Source organism: Galendromus occidentalis, unplaced genomic scaffold (assembly GCF_000255335.2).
Source record: "Galendromus occidentalis unplaced genomic scaffold, Mocc_1.1 scf7180000077527, whole genome shotgun sequence".
NCBI lineage: Eukaryota > Metazoa > Arthropoda > Arachnida > Mesostigmata > Phytoseiidae > Galendromus > Galendromus occidentalis.
This window is the reverse complement of record NW_003805515.1, coordinates 1,160,769-1,179,474: the sequence shown is the minus strand read 5'-3', so window position 1 is coordinate 1,179,474 and position 18,706 is coordinate 1,160,769. Positions and strand designations below refer to the sequence as shown.

Sequence of the window (18,706 nt, the reverse complement as noted above, 5' to 3'; positions counted from 1 at the left end):
TCCGCACAGCCTACAGGCTCCCTCCCGATCAAGGCAGGATTCATTGATGAGGAACGGTAAAATTGATCTACATAAATTCAATGGGCAGCTTCTCTGAGAAAATTGTTCTTCTTTTATTCCCTCCAAACTCTCCTCATGAAAGATAGCATTCCGCAGTGGCACACCGCGAGGGGCTCGGGCTGGGCTTTTCGACTTTCATAGCCAGTAGCATCGCTTAACCTCACAGGAGCGCCTGGAGGCTTCCATGTCAGGAGAATCACTTCCCTCCGAAGGAAGCGAATCTTGAAACCATCTGATGAAGAGATTGCAGGACAGAACGTTCGAAGGGGACTGAAGAGAAGTCAGGAAGAGATCTCGCATTTCCATGGTGCTCCGTCGCCAGCATCATGGCTCATCGGTGCGCCCCTCGCCGTTTCCCTAACGGTCCGCTTCCACACAGAACATCAATCCATTCTTCTCGTCAAGCGATCACCGTGTTTTGTGATTTGTGACCCTTTAAGCTCTTGGCAACGTCTCAGACTTCCTTGCGCTCATTCATTCATACCCTCATGAGAAATTTGTGATTCTAGCTTCCTCCCCCTCATATGGGGGAAAGGAATCCAAAATCCTTCATCGGACACACATACGCGGCAGCCATAACTACCTTCATCGACTAGAGGCTTCTAGGTAACGTTCGCTCGCGGGCGAGCGGTATAATTAACTACGAAGAGGAGCGAAATCATTCTTCAATGACTCATCAGTACAGAGCATCAACCAACAAAAGCTTCGCTGGTAAATTATCATAACGGGAAGAGGAAACCATAGAAAGTGTAGCATGCATCACAACGATTCACACGCGGGAGACCGATGAGTGGATTTCCGAGGGTGTTGATTTCAAAATGATTGTCGCTCTATGGACATTGAGGTCTCCCGGTGCTGTCTTTCTCTCTGTACAGATGTTTACAGGTCCAACCGACCCGTAGATCGGTCGATGATACGCGGAACTTCGTACTAGCTTCCTTCCTTGGCCCACGGTTTCCCGTCGCGCATCCAAGAGAGACCTTGTAACCTCTGGGGACTCTTTGTTGCCTCGGTTGAGCACTCGGACGAGTCCATCTGCAAGAAGGACGAAAGATTCTGTCGGTGGGGGCAAGAATAGGCTCATTGAGGAGCCGTAAAAAAAATAGTTTTTTCAACGGATGTAATTACTACGGGGCCACCGCGCGACAGATCTCGCCACAGGGTAGCGAGCTGTTCTCCAATAGAAAGACGCGGACGAGTGATAGCGTCAGCTGTGCTCGATATAACAACAGCGGCTAAAGTTCAAGGACAGCAGAGAGTTCAATCTTTGTGCAATCTCGTAGCGTGTAACCGGAAAAACTGAGCCCTACGAGGTTACGCTCCCATGAGCGAACGCCGCGCATTACTTCCAGCTAACACAGTAAGTAGATAGTAGGCAGAGACTCAAGGGAAACGATTTTCCACTCACCCGCAGACTGAAGAGACTAGATTCATCAAAAGATAGTGAAAGATCGTGCGCGTCGTGAGCTACAAAGTCAAAATTGTTCGGATCTCCCGCGGGACTCTCCCGCTGGAGGTGGTCCATACATTGAGCAATGCACTCTTCCACCACTCTGTAAGGGAAGAAAGAATGAGTTATTGCAGGAGATTAGCTGTCATCGTCCATATGACCATTCCATGCGATGCTCGGGTAGGGATCGGTCGGGATCCCACTCCTCTAATGTCAAAAAGAATCGAGAGGGTAGAGATCGTTCATGGTCACCCTGATTTGGAGGATTTGACGGCTGATAGCCGGATGGGTGAACTCGGTCGACCTCGAGTATTCGAACCGGAAGTATTATTCATCACGGGATCGAGCCGGTGAGTGTCACCGCTCTGAGTCGAGGGATTCACAGAAAAGATTTACTCGCCTCCCACAGCGGACGCTAACGGAGCGAGACCGAAAATGCAATTTTCTGATGTTCTCATGATTCTCGACGTGACCGAGCGAAAAGCGAAGCAGCGTAGTCTCCTGGAGCCTTCTCCCCTCTCTCTCACCTTTTGAATTCTTCGGGATTATTCTTATGCAGCTTAGATGCTTCTCTGTTGGCGGCTTTCGAATCTTCTGGGATTTTTTCGAATAAACTCTTCACAGCTTCCACAACTTGGTAAATATGATTTTCTTCCCTCCTGAAATCAAACGCAGCATGAGATGCCGCTCCGCGGAGCATTTTTCTTAGCCCCCACGCTTGAGAACCAGATATTTTCAATCGTCGATAGGATGCCGTATAAGAAGACGAGCGAAGGTACTCTGGTTATTGAATGAATCCAGAGGGAAGCTGTCGAAAACTTGCCTCCATTTAGCGATTTTACAAGATACATCCATTTCGCCTGTGATAGCGTGTATCAAGGGATGGAATACCGGAGGGTCGAATATGACCCTCGGAACCCCTCCTTCCGGATAAAGAGGCGACATTTCCAGTAGGAGACGAAACGCTCCACCTTCATAAATTCCAGTTCGTATGAAGATCACACAAAACCATTCTGTGTGAAAAAATCTCATGTTAACTCGGAGTATGATCCGATGAGCAAACGGAATGCAGGATGCAGGGGAGTATGAGGAAATCAAGCGAAAAAAAAATACACTCACTCAGGGCGGAATCGAAAGACGGCATAATGTAAACCCCAGGTAGGAATTTCTTCCGGAAAATTGCGCTGTGGATAGTCAAGACTCAGATAATCGAGAAGGCTCAGTCGAAACATGACTTGGTTGCTTCAGAAAAATTCCTTGAGAAGCGAATATTCATCTCAAGCATTGGAACATATGAAGTGCTCAGTAGTCTTCACATGGGGAATCCCCCCGGTATCGAGTATCGATGATCCCCGACTGAGGGATTGAGGCATCCGGTACGTACTATTCATTCATCAGGGTGTACTCCAGGAAGACGTTTCCATAGGTCCTGAGTACTTCGACCCGCGGTGCGTTCGCCTGGCAAGTTGGATGGCTACTGACAGCTTCTTTCGTTGGCTTTTTGACAGCCGCTCGAGGCAGCGAACCTCCCGCGGCGCTACCTGAGGCTTCGCCATTGTTCTTCGCATTCTGGAAATATCACTTCGCTGCAATATCTTTGAAGTTTGTGTTGATATCGATCGCGGGAGAAAATTCATCATTCGGTCCCCGTCGATATTCGGATCCGAATTATTACAATGCCACAAATACAACATGGTGGGTCCGCTGTCGACAGCTCGCTCAGCACTGAGTGCAAGCTTGGGTATTTTGTCTTGACTGTCCCGCAGACTACATTGTTTCATCAAAGATACCAAACACGAGAATCGGATGTCTCTGATGTGGTCAGCAATGAGACTCAAACGTTTCTGTCACGATTCCGGAGCATCCACTTTCGATCAGTATTTCGTAGACACGACTCCCCAAAGAACTGCGGCACTCAGTACTCCCTGGCATAGAAGTCGATGGAAAAGAATCATCAACTCCGCGAACAATTTGCAGAAATCATTGAGCAGTCTACTTCCCCAGTTTTGGCTCCCGCTCGGGCGACCCTCTGTGTCATGCATGTCGTCTTTTTATGACGATTGACATCAAGGACATCCGCATCGGAACGGGCTATGCCAGATAGAATTGCTCCTGCTTCACTTCCAAGTGATGTAATCAACAGTTTGCTCGCGTTTGCGGACAAACAGTCGAGGAGATGCGAGGATCGAAACTTCAGATCCGTCAGCTGGAGAGCCTTTCCGGCTCACAGAATTCCCGTACAAAATTGGTCGGCGGTTTCTCCCCGAGAAGATGATTCGAATCCCAGAGCTCCCAGAGATACAACGCTTCCCGCGCTCCTATCGTAGGTGTCACAGACTTACCTGGGTCGTGGGTCCCATCTCGAATTCAGTCCGTCATAGTTTCATGTTCCAAAGTCGTCAGAAACGCCTCTTCCGCGATCCCAGGACCTCAACGCACAGATTGAGCCGAGTACACACGACAACTCTGGCCGGCCATTTGCTGTATAGCTGACTACGGCCTCATTATCGGAATACTCCTTCGAAATGTGTCAAATTCCGGGCCATTCGTCGGCAGACAGACATCGGATCGTCGGATGTAGAACTTTGGTATCAACAAACAGTTTGTCGATGCGGCTGGAACAGGAACGAGCAGCGAGCCGCCTGCTGCCGGGCCCGCCGATCGGCCTGTGACATCGTGCTCTAAACGAACAGCCGGAGTTTCGGGAGAAGGATTCCAGCAGGTTGAGCGCTAATAGATGCCCCGATAGGCTGTCCTCGATTGAGATTTGTTCGCGATATTCATCACGCCCAGAGTCGGCGCTGAGTGACGCTGTCACATCCGTGAGTAACTTGTGCTCGGTTTGTGATAATTGATAATATTCTTCTGCTTGTGGGTGAGCTGATCAGCTGATGCTCGCTAACCGCCGTATCTCGTGTGAAACTTCTTATCCTCCCTCCCTCCAGCTGGATCTCCGATAACCTGATCAAGAGATGTCTGAAAACCCATGATTGCAAGACTATGTTTCTCGAATTCAACAAATTTCTGGCGAGTGGCTCTGGGAATGACGTGCTCTTCGTGAGCTCGAGGGGATCGTGCAGTCACAACTTTGTCCTATCCCACATGTTGGGCAACGCATTGAAAAAACAACAGACTGTGAGTATGAGTCTTTTAGGAGGATTTCCCTCGGTTTGGAAAACGGGGTCGATAGCTCATTCCGTCAGAGGAGAGAGAAAATCAACTCGGCCTAAAACAACTTCTTTGCTACAGGTTCATCTGATTTGCTGTGGAGAGAGCTCGCAATTTTTCTCGCTGGTTTGCCAACGAGCGGGCCTCCCGTTCCGTCAATCGCTTGAGAAAGGAGATCTCAAAATCACCTGTCAGGTCACTTCCTGGCGGGCCCAAGCGGCTAGAGGGGAAGCACTCACAGTCCCTGACGTGGAAATCGACTCCGATCGGAATCTCGTCATATTCGACGATCTACTGCCTCTACTTGACATATCGTCATGTAACGAGGTTCTCCGTCGCGTATTCGAAATCAAAGCCAAGGTGAAATCCATGCTCGTCATCGGTTTGAAAGCGGATGATCCTGAGAGTGAACGACTCTCGAAGTTCCTGAAGTCGATGAGTACGATGTGGGTAGATGTCTTCCCTCTGAGCACAGGGTACTCGAAGGAGGTACACGGCGTAATCGAATTATCGAATATTAACCCAATCAACGATTCAAGCAAACAAAAAATGCACTTCAAAGTCACAGAGAGAGGTGCCAAACTACTTGTGATAGGAAGTCACATACCGATAACGTGATATAAAAGTATTCGATGTAAAAACCATCCGAGTTCTCTGTTTTTATGCTAGTATGTCGGGTATCCTTACTCTTCGGAGAACAAGAAGCAGCGAGAACTCGATTGTTTAATAAAAATTGCCTTGCTCGAATTCGAGTCAGAATAGCGGGGCTACAACATTTTATTGGAAAGTGTCAGGATTCCCCGTGTATTTCTCAAGGGCTCGAGAAAAACTCCTTGAGAGTCAGGTCTGTGGATGGAGACCTCAGCTACGATCATCGGTATCGACCCGCTTCGTCCGCATTCTCGCAGTGCGAATCTCATTCGCAGAAGGCTCTTCGGAATCTGCAATGAAAGTTTTTGGCACGTTCGTAGCCCCGATCCCTGAACAGACAATAGATGTCACAATCAGGCGACACACTTACACTATTGGAGAGCATTGGATCTGCGGTTCGGGAAATTAGACGGGGCGCACCGTCTTATTCCCCGGAGATAATTCTCAAGGAAGAGCTGACGCACCTTCGCGGCTGTTCGACGATAACGGCCTCTCGCCTGACCATGTTCCCCTCCCGGAGTTCCTCGAGCTGTCCTCAGCGTTTGCAGAGGGCCGGAAGTTGTTTATTCGTATGGGGCCCTGCTGTCGCGTGCCGTTAGCGATGGAGGTCGAGTTGACCTGGTCGATGACGAGCGTTCCGTTCAAGAAGTCTGAGACGATCGAATAATTTATATCAATTCAGTTTTCATGGTTTCCCTTTGCTGCGTTTAAATATAGAGAGTTCGCCTTACCTGTCATATTGCCGAGCTCCCAGAACTTTGTGCTTGTTTCGGTTGTACTCAAATTGTACCATTCACTCTCGTGACGATCCATGAAGTCCAGTATCTTTTTGTTGTAAACTGCGACCGTGATCGAAAGAGCTACGATCGCGGCTACCGCTAAGAGGCTCAAAACAAGGGTTGAGCACACAACCTTATTCGAAGCTGCAAAGCGAGGCGGACGGGATGAGTTTTATAGAAGTCGGGAGATGGGTGAATGCGCGAGCATGAAAGCCCAGTCACATGGCACGCGTCGAGGGGTCGAGCGGAACCTGAGCCGGGTCGAGAGAATCGTGACCTTCGCGGAGGTGGAATCCACGGAAAAGCCGATTCTCCCGGGGCATGGAGACCGACGTTGTTCAACTCACCCATGTTGTCTCCCCGCAAATCAAAGTTGGCTTCACGTCCCAAAGCGTAGCTCCCGCAAACTCCGCAGGGAATCATCGGAACACTTTGCGTCAACGTCGGCGTCGTCGAGCAAGTCACATGAGCACCGAATTCCCGCATCACATTATTCCACAAGCGTCAGTTACTCATAGACCATTGCCGCTTTGTTTCGGCTTTGATCCAGGGTGACACAGATTTGTGTCTCCCTAACAGACCTGTTCTTTCACCGATTCATGGCGAGAGCATCGATGGGAACAAATCGATACAGATTGAAAATTAGTCTTGCCCCGGATGGGGAAACCATCCCTGGCCTCTCTTCCTTGAGATTCAGGGAGGATGAAAATCGTGAGAAAATTCGTAGATTCCTATGAGGCGATGGCTTGTCTCAGACCTCCTCTTTATTTTTTGGCGAGTCATTTCCGAATAATTAGATACCACGGACGTTAGAGACGACCTCCCGCGGCACCCTACCCCGGGCATCGGTGGCGATGTCGGATCTGCGTATGTATCTCTCTCTTTCATCCAATGTCGCCACACTTCAGCGATTACGATAGCGACATTTTGCAGAAGCAAAACCAGAGCTACTGGAACTTCACGGTCAGACAGGTAATCCGCCCAATTACGCTGCATGCTTAACTGCTCAGTTAGCCAATGCCGAACAATGCGATAGATTTCAATCGAGTACGAATGCGGTCCCTCAATAAATAAACTTTATGCATTTCGCGAGGTTCCCTTCATGTATGTATATACAAGTAGTTCACAGACATATCTACCTAACATTCTGCTTCTATATACAAACTCCGCGCTACACAGCGAGCGGACGATCTCATTAATCGTGGCTATTCTCTGTACGTCGGCGGCGGTGGCATCAAGGGCTTTTCGTCCTCGAATCGGTCGAGACATTTATCGCAACAGATGGGCGGGGTGAGTTTCCTCGATTTTTCGAGCGACGCGTAGCTCGGGGGCGGAGTCCCGGGCGTCGGGGTGCGGTCCATCAAACCTTGATCGTTGGGAATGTGATAGAGCACCTGCATGTATTCTCGAGGCGGGGCATGCTGAACGATTCGGGGCGCCGCCGGTGAAGGTCCAGTTTCCACGCTGAGCTGAGTTTGGATTCTCCTAGCGATTCTCGATCGGATGTCGTGTCGGTTATGCAGCGGCAGCGTCAGGAGCGTGCTGTACGCCTTGATGACCAAGCCGGTAATGAGGAGCATGATGATGGGGATCAGGATGAACAGGAGGGCGTAGAAGAAAACTCTCGGTCGGCAAACACTTCTTACAACGAACATGCTCCGGCCCGCGTCCGGCTCCCGAGGTATATCCAGTACGAGCCGTACATCGGTACCGAAGCCCACATGATGAAGGCAATGCTTCACTTTGTTGCACACGATGTCGTCGCCGTCGACGAGGAAACGAATTCTCGTGAGGCTCACTCTGAGTGTCACCGATAAGTCGGTCTCGTTGCTGTCGTTCACAATTATGAGATGGAAGTGATCGTCTTCGGAGGCCGTCACTTCCAAACTCCCTCTCGATTGGCCCGTGAAGAGACGAGTTTTTAGAGCCCACCGAAGGTACTTGTAACGCCTGTGACCGACCGGCGCGAAGTTCAGATCTTCCTCGCTATCCGTATCGTTCGCGTTGGCGTGCTCGTCGAGATCTTTGAGGCATCGATTCATTTCGTCTTTTCCCTTCACGACGTTCACGGTCCCGTTCGCCCGATGCCGGCGGTCGGACTCTGCCACCACGGACACGGAGGAGCCCGAGAGGAGAAAATATCGGAGATATTGATATTTCCTAGGTCCAATGTGAAGTCTCACGAGGACGTTATCGATTTCTGTCCTCGTCTTAGTGGTGTTCGATTGCTCGGGATCGTTGAAACGGTAAACGTTGAATTTGTGCGTTGAAACGAGCTCCTGTCCCTGGCACCAGAGCCCAGAAACTCCGTCGAGTAGCAGCATGTCGGTCGATGAGACTTCCACTTTCGTTTCGGGGGCCTTGACCATCACGAAGCAAGTGCAAATCAAACAGATTGCTATCGTGGCTGTGATCAGCCACATGCGTACACAGAACGACGTTGCCCGAGGCTCCTCCATCGAGTGAAACTCGGAGCGCCTTGCGGAGTGACCCCGAAAGGATGGCTCAAATCCTGACAGTGGATTCCTGATGACCGCTCAACGTTTTATAATACGCTGCCGGGAGTTGTAAAGTTGGAGATGGAGGAAGATCTTTGTTTCGTGAACCCACGTGCTCAGTGCCGGTCTTTTGCTTCCAGACGGACTGATGCTTTTGTACAGGAGAGAATACCTTCGACAATATTTCTGGACCCGGCTCGGTCACACAAGTGCTCGACTTCGGGCCCGGGAATCGGTAGTCGAGCGAAAAGCTATTGCTCAGAATTCAACGATGAGCTGCTCGCAATCTCCTCATTGGCTTCCTCGAGGACCCACCGCCGGGAGAAGGACAAAGTCCGGGTCCAGCGATTGGCGCTGAGGAATTACATGCCGACATGTCATAGGTCGGCTTCCGAATGCGGGCATACGGCGTGTGACTGTCCGTGCTCAATGAGGCTCCGTGGAACCAGCGCAGATCAGCCATCGGTCTCGGTTCGATCGGAATTATCGTTGTTGGGATGGTGAAAATCGGCACTTATTCCGCGATCAATGACTCGATGTTCCTCTCTCGATTTATGTTCGGGACAATGTCCGGGAATCCGGTAAGATTTCATGTGAATGTGCAGGGAATGAGAGGGAACGGCAGCGAGCAAACCTACGAACGGCTTGTACGTGAGAGTCCAATGGTCGATTCTCTATACCCGCATTCGACCGGAGCAGGAAGGAAGACTTAGAAAGGTCGCGATAGCAAAGATCTACTTTTACGGGTCTCACAGGTCACTCGAAGATGCGAGTGTTCGGGGTTCCGTCGAGTAAAATTATCGTTTATTGTATGAGAATTGCTATATAGCCGTGTTTTTCTTATTTGAGAAAAAATGTTGCTCCCTGGTTATAGCTGGATAGTCACCGGCCCGAAGCGGCTGATCCCCTCGTCGAATCTCCATCTCGAACCTCGCATAGCGGGACTAGAACTTGGTACTCTGCGGTCTGACTGAGCCATCGAAGGCTGCCGGCAGGAGATCCAGTTTCACTCTCCGTGACGCGAACGAGCTCCTAGCAGGTGAGAACTTTGATCCACAGTCAGGCAAAGGTTGGTAGTCGAGCCCTGACAAGCGATTGACAAGGTAACCCGGAACCCTTTTGTCTATATAGACACTCATCGATTCTTGAAACAGATGCCCCTCAACCAATCCTCAGGGCAGCAGACAGGTCGCATGAAGTCCGATCAAGCATCGCATCGATTCCGCGGCAGGAAACTCGAAAGCGTCACTGACGGCTTCCAATCGGAACTCACACTGTTGCCCTTGCATCGTCGCAGGGACCTTCTCCTCTTTGCGCCGGCGGGTCGTCGAGAGTGGCGAGCCTGAGTTTTCTCTTGCGGAATCGCGCGCCAAATCGTGGGAGGCCACGTCGGCGTCATTCATGAGCTTACCCAAGTGATCCCTTGCTGCGGAGCAACGCCGCTCGACCGAGAAAATCTCTGACCACGCAAGCCATTCCATATGGATACCCGGGAGGGAATTCTTCGAGCGCCTTTGTTCGTCGGAGTTTTCAGGCCCCGATCCTTGACAGTCCGGCTCGAGGAGGCTCCAAAGACTTGTCATCAGGCGAACCCCAAGTTTTCGCGCCTAGGCTTGGGAGTCCATCCGACAGAAACGAGTGACCTCGAGCTTGGATGCTCGCTGTACCTTATAGGCCAAGACACGGTGACTGGAACGAGGCCTGCTGTGAAGCTAGCAAGACTCCCGTTGTGGAAGTTATATTCGTGGACTGTCGTCCACACCAGAAGTTCTCTCGTGAGCAGGCGCGTATTCAGGGGAGGGGGGAGCTTCGGAGGCCCATCCCCCTCCCAAAAATGTTCGTTTCATACTACCTCTGTCGCCTTCTGGAACCAATTCCCAAGTTTTCACGGCCGCAGTCATCGTGTGCCCGCCCCCAAAAAAAATCCTGGATACGCGCCTGCTCGTGAGAATAATGGCGGGCCAGATTCCTCAGTCAGCAGGTGACTGATCGATCCCCATGGAAAAAATGCATATATGTATGTATACATATGTATATATGTATATCTGATTTGAGACATTGGAACCAACATTCTACGATGGGATCGCTAAGTCCTCGGCCTCCTCCAACGCGACAAGCAGTCGAACTTTGGATAATGTGGTCCCAAGTCTGCAGAAAGAGTAGGAGATCAAAAAGTATGATTGATTAATTATCAGATGACTCATCGAGTGTTTTTTCTCGATGGAATCCACATGGCGTTAGGCAAGCGTTGAAAGTCGCTTACCTCTATAGCACATCACAGCAGCTCCGACCAGGAATGCGTGCCTTCAGGACGTAATGGTTTTTGACAGCCCGCATACCATCTGGAAAACTGACGGTTCCTGTGTCGAAGATCCCACAAAATCGCACGCGGAAGCCAATTTGACCCTATAATGAGTCGGAAAGACCAGCCCCGCCGGCGGCCTGGAATTTCGAGATCATTGAGGGAAAGAATCCCGGCGCTAAGAAGGGTCTCATCCCTATGCTTTGAGTTCTCATTGTCTGAAAAATTCGTCGAGGGAAGCATACCGGGCATCCCGCTCCCGTGGGATCTCACGTTTGAGACCCCGTCGATGAGTGACGCACTGTAGCCTTCCTTCCGCACAACGATTTCTAGTGAACTTGGGTGACGGAAAGCCTGAATCAGTGATGTTCCTACTCCAGGTCATCATACTGTCAGCCTTCATTGATGCAGTTCGCACATCATGATAATAATAGACCTCGAATGTGTGATGATTTCGGAACGTTGCTAGACTTTTTGATCTATCTGGATAATCTTCACGGGCTTTCCACAGTCGAGTTCACAACGGACTTCTGAGAAGCTTGAAGATCAGATCGAAGACTTCAAAGACTTCGAGTATCTACCTCTCATATCACCCACGACTTCTCCTTACTAGATTAGCTAAATCACTCTCTCGATTTTTTCACTCGATCAGTTCGAGAACTCTGTGATATTACCACGACTTGCTTTAAATTCGATCGGATCACCCCAAGGTCACGAGAACTCGATCATATGCTCGTGAACTTGATAGAATAAGATAACGCTTCTGCGTGCCTCGTGCACGAAGAACTTCATCTTGGACGATTCCGTAGAGGTTTGAGAATGAAGGTGGAATCCAGGCCGAAATGGATTAGGTTAGAATCCTCGTAATATATGTAGACAGGCAAAATCAGAATCTTCTCCTACGATACTTCCGTCCTCGACCTTCCTCTCTCCTTCAGAAATCCCCCAGTATATGTATGTATCACCTGTATCGCTGATCGAATGGATCAAAAAAATGCTCCCAAATATCAAAAGTCAAGGGGGCGAGAGAACGGACTTCCATGGAAGTCTACGAAAACTCGATTGTGTCACCTGCTCGATCGCACGACCAACACGGATGCTCGATCATTTACACGGATCAGGTTATATAATCGAGCTCCGACTGACGTCACTTACCTTCCTATTCAGCATACTCATCGTGTACGGATCATCTGGTGCTTCAACACACCTCCTCTCGGATATTCAGACTCATCGTTCCGCACTCGCTATTCTCAGGTGAATATACGATTGCTGAAATAGAAGGCTCAGTAGCGCTGTGATTATCCGAGATGAGAGGATCATTTCACGCGCTCATATTCGATTGCATCGATACGATATCGGAAGAGCTGCCTCGGGGAGAATCCTCAGGGTTCCGCGCGACTCTTTCTCGTCGACTTCGCAACAGGAAGCTCCGGGACCTCCTATTCATACGGATGGGTTTGTTGTCCCGTTATCATCCGCTCCGAGCCCGAAATCTATCGATTTTGGTGGAGTTTATCACACATTGTCATTCGATTTTCTGCTTGCTGGGTCCATCGTGGATATGATTCTAGTTTTCGGCCGGGTTTCCAGTTTGGTTTCGCTCCGCTTGGCGACGTCTTTCTTGAATCCGAAAAGAAAGTGCTCGGGGCGAAATAGCAGCGCTTGTGTGACGCAACATTTTCAAGCTCTACGCGGGGAAAACAAAGACTCCTAATCCGCCGACTAAAAACGCGTCTTTCCGAGTTTTTTTTGAGCCACAGTTACGCGTCTGCCTGACTGCTCCGACGGAACGACAGTTCTGCAAAACACGGCGGTCCTGCAAACTTTTAGACACCGACATCCAGTCGATCGACGCCATCGGGAGGCTTTCATGGTCCGTAAGGAACGGGAGCAATCGATTCGCAGCGATACGGATCACATTGGCTGCATAAGTGGAGCTGACGAGTTCTGGAATCTTCTCCAAGATGCCTCCGTTTGCCTTTTCCGATCGCAATGGAAGAGTTTTGCCGGTTTTCTTCAGCGAGCCATTTCCGGCCCCATGAACTTCCTTTCCCGGGTGGATGCCATTGAATGCAATGGCGATTAGCGAATCGAGCTCAGCTGGCGCGCCGAGGAGAACCGAACGTCGGGTGCATCCCGGAAAATCTCCGAGGAGTGCTGAGCTGCCCTGAGGAGAGGGTTTGGGAGCAGAGAGGGTCGTTCTAACTCCGGGATGAGTTTCAAGATGTCCCGAGCAGAAAGGGTCCGAGACCAATTTTTCGATGCATGAATCGGGCAACCAGTCTGGTCCGAGGGAATTCACGGCCTTGGCCGAGTAACTGTCCTGGCATAACTTATTTACACAATTTATTACATACGGTCACGGAATCTCACAATGTACAAGAGTCGCGCACCGGCGACGGTCGTCAACAATCGACTCATCAATTTTGAGCTACATGAATCGCTAAACCCGAGACTTTGTTTCCTTGATTCCGGGTTCGCAACGAAGAATCCGCCAATTACAGAATTAGTTGCGTGTACGTATGTAGTAGTCCTTACGCTCCGTACCAACGTGCAGATATGCAAAATCATTCACCTTCACAACAACGGGATAAATACGTTTAGTTTACGTCACACACGAGCTTCCTTTTACCACCAGCCGTGGCCTCCGTGGCCTCCGCCAAGGCCGTAGTGCCCTCCGTACCCTGTAAGCGAATAAAATTTATATACACTCATATATATATTCACAGGATACACCTCGGACTCGAAGTAATTGACTTTGACAAGTCTGGATGTACAACGAGGCCTCAAGGGCTGGGCTGTGCGCTCGGGACTGCTCCCCTCGAATCCCTCGAACCACCCTAAACTGGACTCTAGCTGGTTTACCTCCAAGGAGCGAAATGCCGGGTCCGGTGACGAGGGAGGGAATCGGGTTGTTGAAGACGAGCAGAGGCTCTTCGCGGATAGATGTAATTGTGTGCACGGGTTTCACACCGACTTTGAGGACGGGTACAGCTTTCGAGACGTAGGTGATCACGGGCTGCTTGACGATCTTATGGCTCACGATAGGGACCTTTACATAGTGTGTATCCGCGTGAGCATGATGTCCTCCGGGCGAAACGATGGACGCGTGGAGATGACCTCCGTGGTATCCGGCAGACACGCACACGGCCACGAGGGCCAGAACGGCGATATACTAGAACGAGAGACACGTCTTTTCAAAAAGAGCGTTCCTTCCTCCAACTCGGGAGCGGGTCCCGAATATATGATCAGAGTCGATTCTGGCTTCAACCCTAATCGCAGGGAACCTTCAATCCAGGCGTGTCTGCCTGGAGATCGTTGCCTCAGCGCCGTCAGAGTCGAGATGCGGGATTATTCTTTCTTGGCCCATCTCTCAGATGTTGTGACTTCCGAGGGAAAACCTCCATCGATAATCCGAGATACGCAAATTATCTTGGTAGCAGGCAAGAACTACCCCCGTCAGACATTTTTTCATATATCCACTGCGCACAGAAAACACCGTCTTCCGCACCACACTGTCCTCTACGAGAGGCTCGCGATCTCTGTCGAAATCCTTACCGCATTCATGGTGGTGGTAATGTAGCCTGATGTATCCAAAAACGTGAAAACACAAGACACAAACGACAACACTGCCCCATGTCAGTGTGTGCAGGCTTAAATAACGCTTCCTCTCCCCCACGGCAAGGGTCCTAGCGCGAGTGCTACTTTTTTCGGTTACGTGACGGTCGGCCGCGAAGACTTTTGAAATTGCCGTGGTATGGTGGATGCTTAGCAAACGAGCGGAACTTGCAATGGGAAAAACTCAAGTCTCTCCCTGAATGACTCGATCGGCTCGGAGATTCCGATGGAATTCCTCGAAGGCTTTCCTATTTCTAGGCTTATTGTGTTCTTCTGATGAGATGGAAAGCAAGGATCATGATAAGAACCTTCGCAAACGAAGGTTGTGTCAGACATGATCGGGAGGAGCAGTCACGATGCTCTAGATGATATGTAATCATTTCCAATTCGATTGATTTCTGGGGCTCCGTCAGCTCCGGCTGACCCGAGCCCTTCTGACCTTCATGTAAATTCGTAGTTTCATCGGAAATTTTCCCGTTGAGCGATTTCGAGCAACGCAACATCGATTCCAAGTTTTCCCATCGGTTTACCCGTATGTGAAGGCTATCACGCCGTATTCAAGCATACGTCGATTACGTTCAGCAGCTAGATTCTCAGGGGCGGCATCTAGCATTCAGGGCGGCACTTATTTTCTAGCAACAATTTCCCCTAAGACAATTCGATTTTTTTCCGAGCAGAATTCACTTGATATTACGAGATTCCGTGTTGACGCAATTTTTATCGCATACGAAGGATCAGCCTTGTCAATCTTCCCTTACGCAAAACCGATGGCGACCTATTAACTCCTTCACTTAGCTTAGTCAATCACTGACAGCCATTTAGTTTCTGTAATGAAATTTTTCGAGCGTTATGAAGCCGAGTCAATTTTGAGGTCGTCAAGCGTCGTTAGGCTGCTCGGAACCGGGGTGGGCACCTGATTGCTTTGTGACGTACCGTGATGCCGGTTACACTGCGTTCTGCCAAGCGACACGGGAAAAGAAGCATGGACAAAGCGCTTGAATTCACAATTCGGGTATGGACGGATACGGCTGGAACCGATATGAGTATGATCCCCGGAGTCATCTCATCATATTCGTGCCCGAGCTGCGGGGGTCGCTCGCCATCGTCGGTATCGCTCAACACGCTTTTGCAGCTCTAGAACGTCGGAGCCCCGATTTTAATCGCTTTTAATACGTGTTCGAATCACATGGCCTGAAATGTGATGATTCTCCATTTCCTACGTTGTGATGCTCTGGACTGCTGCGCCCGAGTTGTATTCGCTCAGGAGCTTCCGTGGATCGAGAGATGATATATGGAGAGTAGAACCTCGTTATGACGGACCAGTCGGTCCGTTATGTCCGAAGTCCGTTTGAAGTCGGAGTAGAACGTGAAAATAATCGGTAAGACTGCTGCAGCCTTCCTTACGGCGTGCGGGAAACCTCGCAAATCGTCCAATGGGCTCTCACACCCGAATCTCCATCCCGCAAGGATAGGTCCGTTCTGACCGATTCGATGAGCATGGGAGGTGATAGGACCAGGACCGGGGCCTAGAAATCATTCTGCTATATATGACAGTTCGTTATTGGGTCCGCTACAGCCAAGTCGCTGATTAGTGAATGAACGCTCATCGCGGATTCCGAGCCCCCGGAGAAAGACTCCCAGCAGCAAAACTCAATTGCATCGAGCGGTTTCGCCCCAATATTCGTAGAGGATGAGGCAACTCGCCGGAGGGGAAACTGACCTCTCGAGTTTGTTCTCCGCCTCAATAATTTCACAGATTGGTGGAAAGAAATCAGAGCTCATTGGCATGCGCCCGCAAAAGCGGATTGCATCCGCGGAGTCAGGGGGTAGGTAGCTGCTGTGAAATCACTAAGTGTCAGTCTGTTCATCAATGCTAAAAGTCATTCTGTTCGTCGCGCGACGCAACTCTGACGTTACAATCTTTTCAGGAGGCGATGCGTGTGACAGTGAGATGGGGGGCCGCTCTTAGCACGCTTAGCCGAAGAACAGTCCCACAGAATAAAGGTCGCCCAGAGACCTCAATCGGTGATCATTGACCATATGATAGCGGAGCGTCAAGGTGAAGTGCCATTACGCCTCAGCTTTGGCCAGGGTGACAATTCCGCAGTCGCGGGCGAGACGATTAATTATAGCTGAGAATTGGCGTCACCGCGTTTTTCGAGGTTCGTGATCCATGAAGCGCCCTCCTCTCACACAGGATCGATCGGAAAATCCTTGATTAATCCGAATCCTTCAGTAGAAAACATCGGAATATTTCACGTGCGACGGGTTGAGGATGTTTATCTGCACCTTGAGATTCGATACGGCCTAATACAATTAAAGCTTTCACGTTTTTTCCGCTCGCTGCGTCCCCGGTATGGTAATCGGTGGTCCAGTTCGTTTTCGTCCGCAGCGACGGAAATTTATCCACAAGCGAAGACACCTGACGTATGATGATCAATATAGAAAACGCGCCACGCGCTTCAGTCGACGGGCGTTATTGAGAATGCAGGCGAGCGATTTTAGATGAGCGCGGAGCTTATCCCTAGCGCGGCGCGCGCTCACTTCTGCTTTCTACGAGCGAAAGGAAATCCATGCACCCCGAGCACTATGATCCAAGTCTCCGAAAGGGCTCGGAAGCCGATTCCGAACGGTATTTTCCCGACTCTCAGATCCTGAATTCCTACTCTCGACTACCAATGTCGAAATGTTTCCAACAGTTGACCTGAGTTGAGTGGAACGCGCGATCGACTCCAGCTCTTTTCGGGGAAGAATCGACGGAGGTAAGTGATACCTACCATAGCTATTCCGTTCTAATCACTCATAATCGAGAATACATCTGGAAAATGCCGTAACCGACTCTCGTGCCTCGACACGCGAAATACGTATCCGTGCGAATACCACCAAAAGCACAATACGGAGTGGGAGTGGCTCCACCTGGATCCCGCAGCCATGGCTTCTACAGGCCACAAGCGAAGCAGCTCTCGTCCGTCCCGTCATTGCTGCCGCAGTCCTTGTCGTCATCGCGTCTCACAAATATGCCGGCCTCACTTTGCCTTGCCACCAGCGAATCGCCAAGGAATCAACACCACAATCGATCGATGCGCACACGTCGCTTCGTCTGCCTCTTGATCCATAAAGTCTTGTACCAACATATCGTCATCATCGCTAGCCAATATTGCGAGCGATTCATTTGTCGAGTGACTTCACAGGATCGGGAGTCGCTTTCGGCGCAGTAGTTGGGTCCCGATACAAGCGCGCGAACCGAGATAGCCTTCAAGGAGGCTCTTTTAACGATTTCTTTTCTATTGTATGCAGCTAGATATGCCGCTAATATTTACTCGTGTGACCGATCGGATTCAGTCGGAGTCAATTCCAGCGATTTCGCATTGCATAGCCATCACTTGTTATTATTTGATAAATGCCTAATATTCGATTATTCGACAACCAGTGAGCGGAATCGATCGCACGACAAATGTTGCCCAGAGCTGAGCCGCGCTGTGTGCGTGTTCAAACACAACCGCGCCCTGCGTCCTGAGAATTATGATACCGTCTTCTCAGCAGCTTCGCGACGACCCGAAACCGTATGGACGAGCCGCCGCTGCCGCCGCCGCCCTGGTCGTTGTTACCACCAAAACCACAGCGGCTGCTGATGATGATGGCTGTTTCTCATTTGGTCAAATTAACCAACAAGTCCGTGAGGAAATCCGATGCCAAAATATGAACGTCATTTGGGGAGATATAGCCCACCGAACCAAAATTCAGCGCCTGTTTCGAGATAATAAGAGCTCCCAAATCAGTATTTCTCGCGTCTGATGCGTCCGCTGTCTGATGCGTCCGCTGCGGAGGGGCCGGGCGGGGATCCAGGGAAGACAGTCGAGTATGTAAGTAAGCATCAAATCTTCTCTCAGGTCCTGATCCCTTACTGTTCCGCCAATCATCAAACCTCATAAACAACTCCGGCCGAACATTTTGTGCTCAAGATATCGGAGGCGTCAAAGACGTCAATTATGAGAAGTTTTCCTGAGACCCATCATTTCTGCAGGGTCCGTCCGGGGTCTCAAGGCTTCCCTCCAGCACGAGAGGCTAGGCTGTCGGGGACGGAGAGCCTGGTCATGTCTGCAGTTCTCGTTTTCTCTTGCCTCCCGAGTGATCGAACGCCCGCCGATCCGCGTAGAAGCACTTCGTCAATCCGTGTATC

The 18,706-nt window shown here is 50.3% G+C and overlaps 4 protein-coding genes across 4 annotated transcripts; 1 reads left to right on the top strand and 3 right to left on the bottom strand.

Annotated features, from left to right (window-relative positions):
• Nucleotides 1-95: 95 nt before the first annotated feature.
• Nucleotides 96-3,870, bottom strand: LOC100897799 (AKT-interacting protein). Its single transcript, XM_029112779.1, has 7 exons — nt 3,853-3,870; nt 2,895-3,079; nt 2,630-2,694; nt 2,334-2,523; nt 2,038-2,169; nt 1,469-1,613; nt 96-1,095 (listed from the first exon to the last, which is right to left on the bottom strand). The coding sequence occupies exons 1-7, from the start codon at nt 3,868-3,870 to the stop codon at nt 991-993; spliced, it is 840 nt and encodes a 279-aa protein (XP_028968612.1). The 3' UTR covers nt 96-990.
• Nucleotides 3,871-4,196: 326 nt separating this feature from the next.
• LOC100897653 (uncharacterized) lies at nt 4,197-5,305 on the top strand. Its single transcript, XM_003748094.3, has 3 exons — nt 4,197-4,332; nt 4,456-4,645; nt 4,760-5,305. The coding sequence occupies exons 2-3, from the start codon at nt 4,511-4,513 to the stop codon at nt 5,294-5,296; spliced, it is 672 nt and encodes a 223-aa protein (XP_003748142.1). The 5' UTR covers nt 4,197-4,332; nt 4,456-4,510; the 3' UTR covers nt 5,297-5,305.
• Nucleotides 5,306-7,118: 1,813 nt separating this feature from the next.
• LOC100897505 (uncharacterized) lies at nt 7,119-8,622 on the bottom strand. Its single transcript, XM_003748093.2, has one exon. It carries the CDS (start codon nt 8,565-8,567, stop codon nt 7,314-7,316), a length of 1,254 nt encoding a protein of 417 aa, XP_003748141.1. The 5' UTR covers nt 8,568-8,622; the 3' UTR covers nt 7,119-7,313.
• A 4,621-nt stretch (nt 8,623-13,243) lies between these two features.
• On the bottom strand, nt 13,244-14,542 carry LOC100897944 (uncharacterized). Its single transcript, XM_003748023.2, has 3 exons — nt 14,467-14,542; nt 13,774-14,083; nt 13,244-13,592 (listed from the first exon to the last, which is right to left on the bottom strand). The coding sequence occupies exons 1-3, from the start codon at nt 14,473-14,475 to the stop codon at nt 13,537-13,539; spliced, it is 375 nt and encodes a 124-aa protein (XP_003748071.1). The 5' UTR covers nt 14,476-14,542; the 3' UTR covers nt 13,244-13,536.
• Nucleotides 14,543-18,706: the final 4,164 nt, after the last annotated feature.

What these genes read in the sequence shown, in the direction of transcription:
- LOC100897799 (XM_029112779.1), bottom strand. An exon ending in TGTAAAATCGCTAAATGGAG is followed by an intron (nt 2,170 to 2,333) that starts GCAAGTTTTCGA and finishes GTTTGATTTCAG; the next exon opens with GAGGGAAGAAAATCATATTT. An exon ending in CTAGTCTCTTCAGTCTGCGG is followed by an intron (nt 1,096 to 1,468) that starts GTGAGTGGAAAA and finishes TCCTTCTTGCAG; the next exon opens with ATGGACTCGTCCGAGTGCTC.
- LOC100897653 (XM_003748094.3), top strand. Translation starts at nt 4,511, where the DNA reads ATGTTTCTCGAATTCAACAAATTTCTGGCGAGTGGCTCTGGGAATGAC. An exon ending in CATTGAAAAAACAACAGACT is followed by an intron (nt 4,646 to 4,759) that starts GTGAGTATGAGT and finishes TCTTTGCTACAG; the next exon opens with GTTCATCTGATTTGCTGTGG.
- LOC100897505 (XM_003748093.2), bottom strand. Translation starts at nt 8,567, where the DNA reads ATGGAGGAGCCTCGGGCAACGTCGTTCTGTGTACGCATGTGGCTGATC.
- LOC100897944 (XM_003748023.2), bottom strand. An exon ending in CGGCATTTCGCTCCTTGGAG is followed by an intron (nt 13,593 to 13,773) that starts GTAAACCAGCTA and finishes ATTCGCTTACAG; the next exon opens with GGTACGGAGGGCACTACGGC.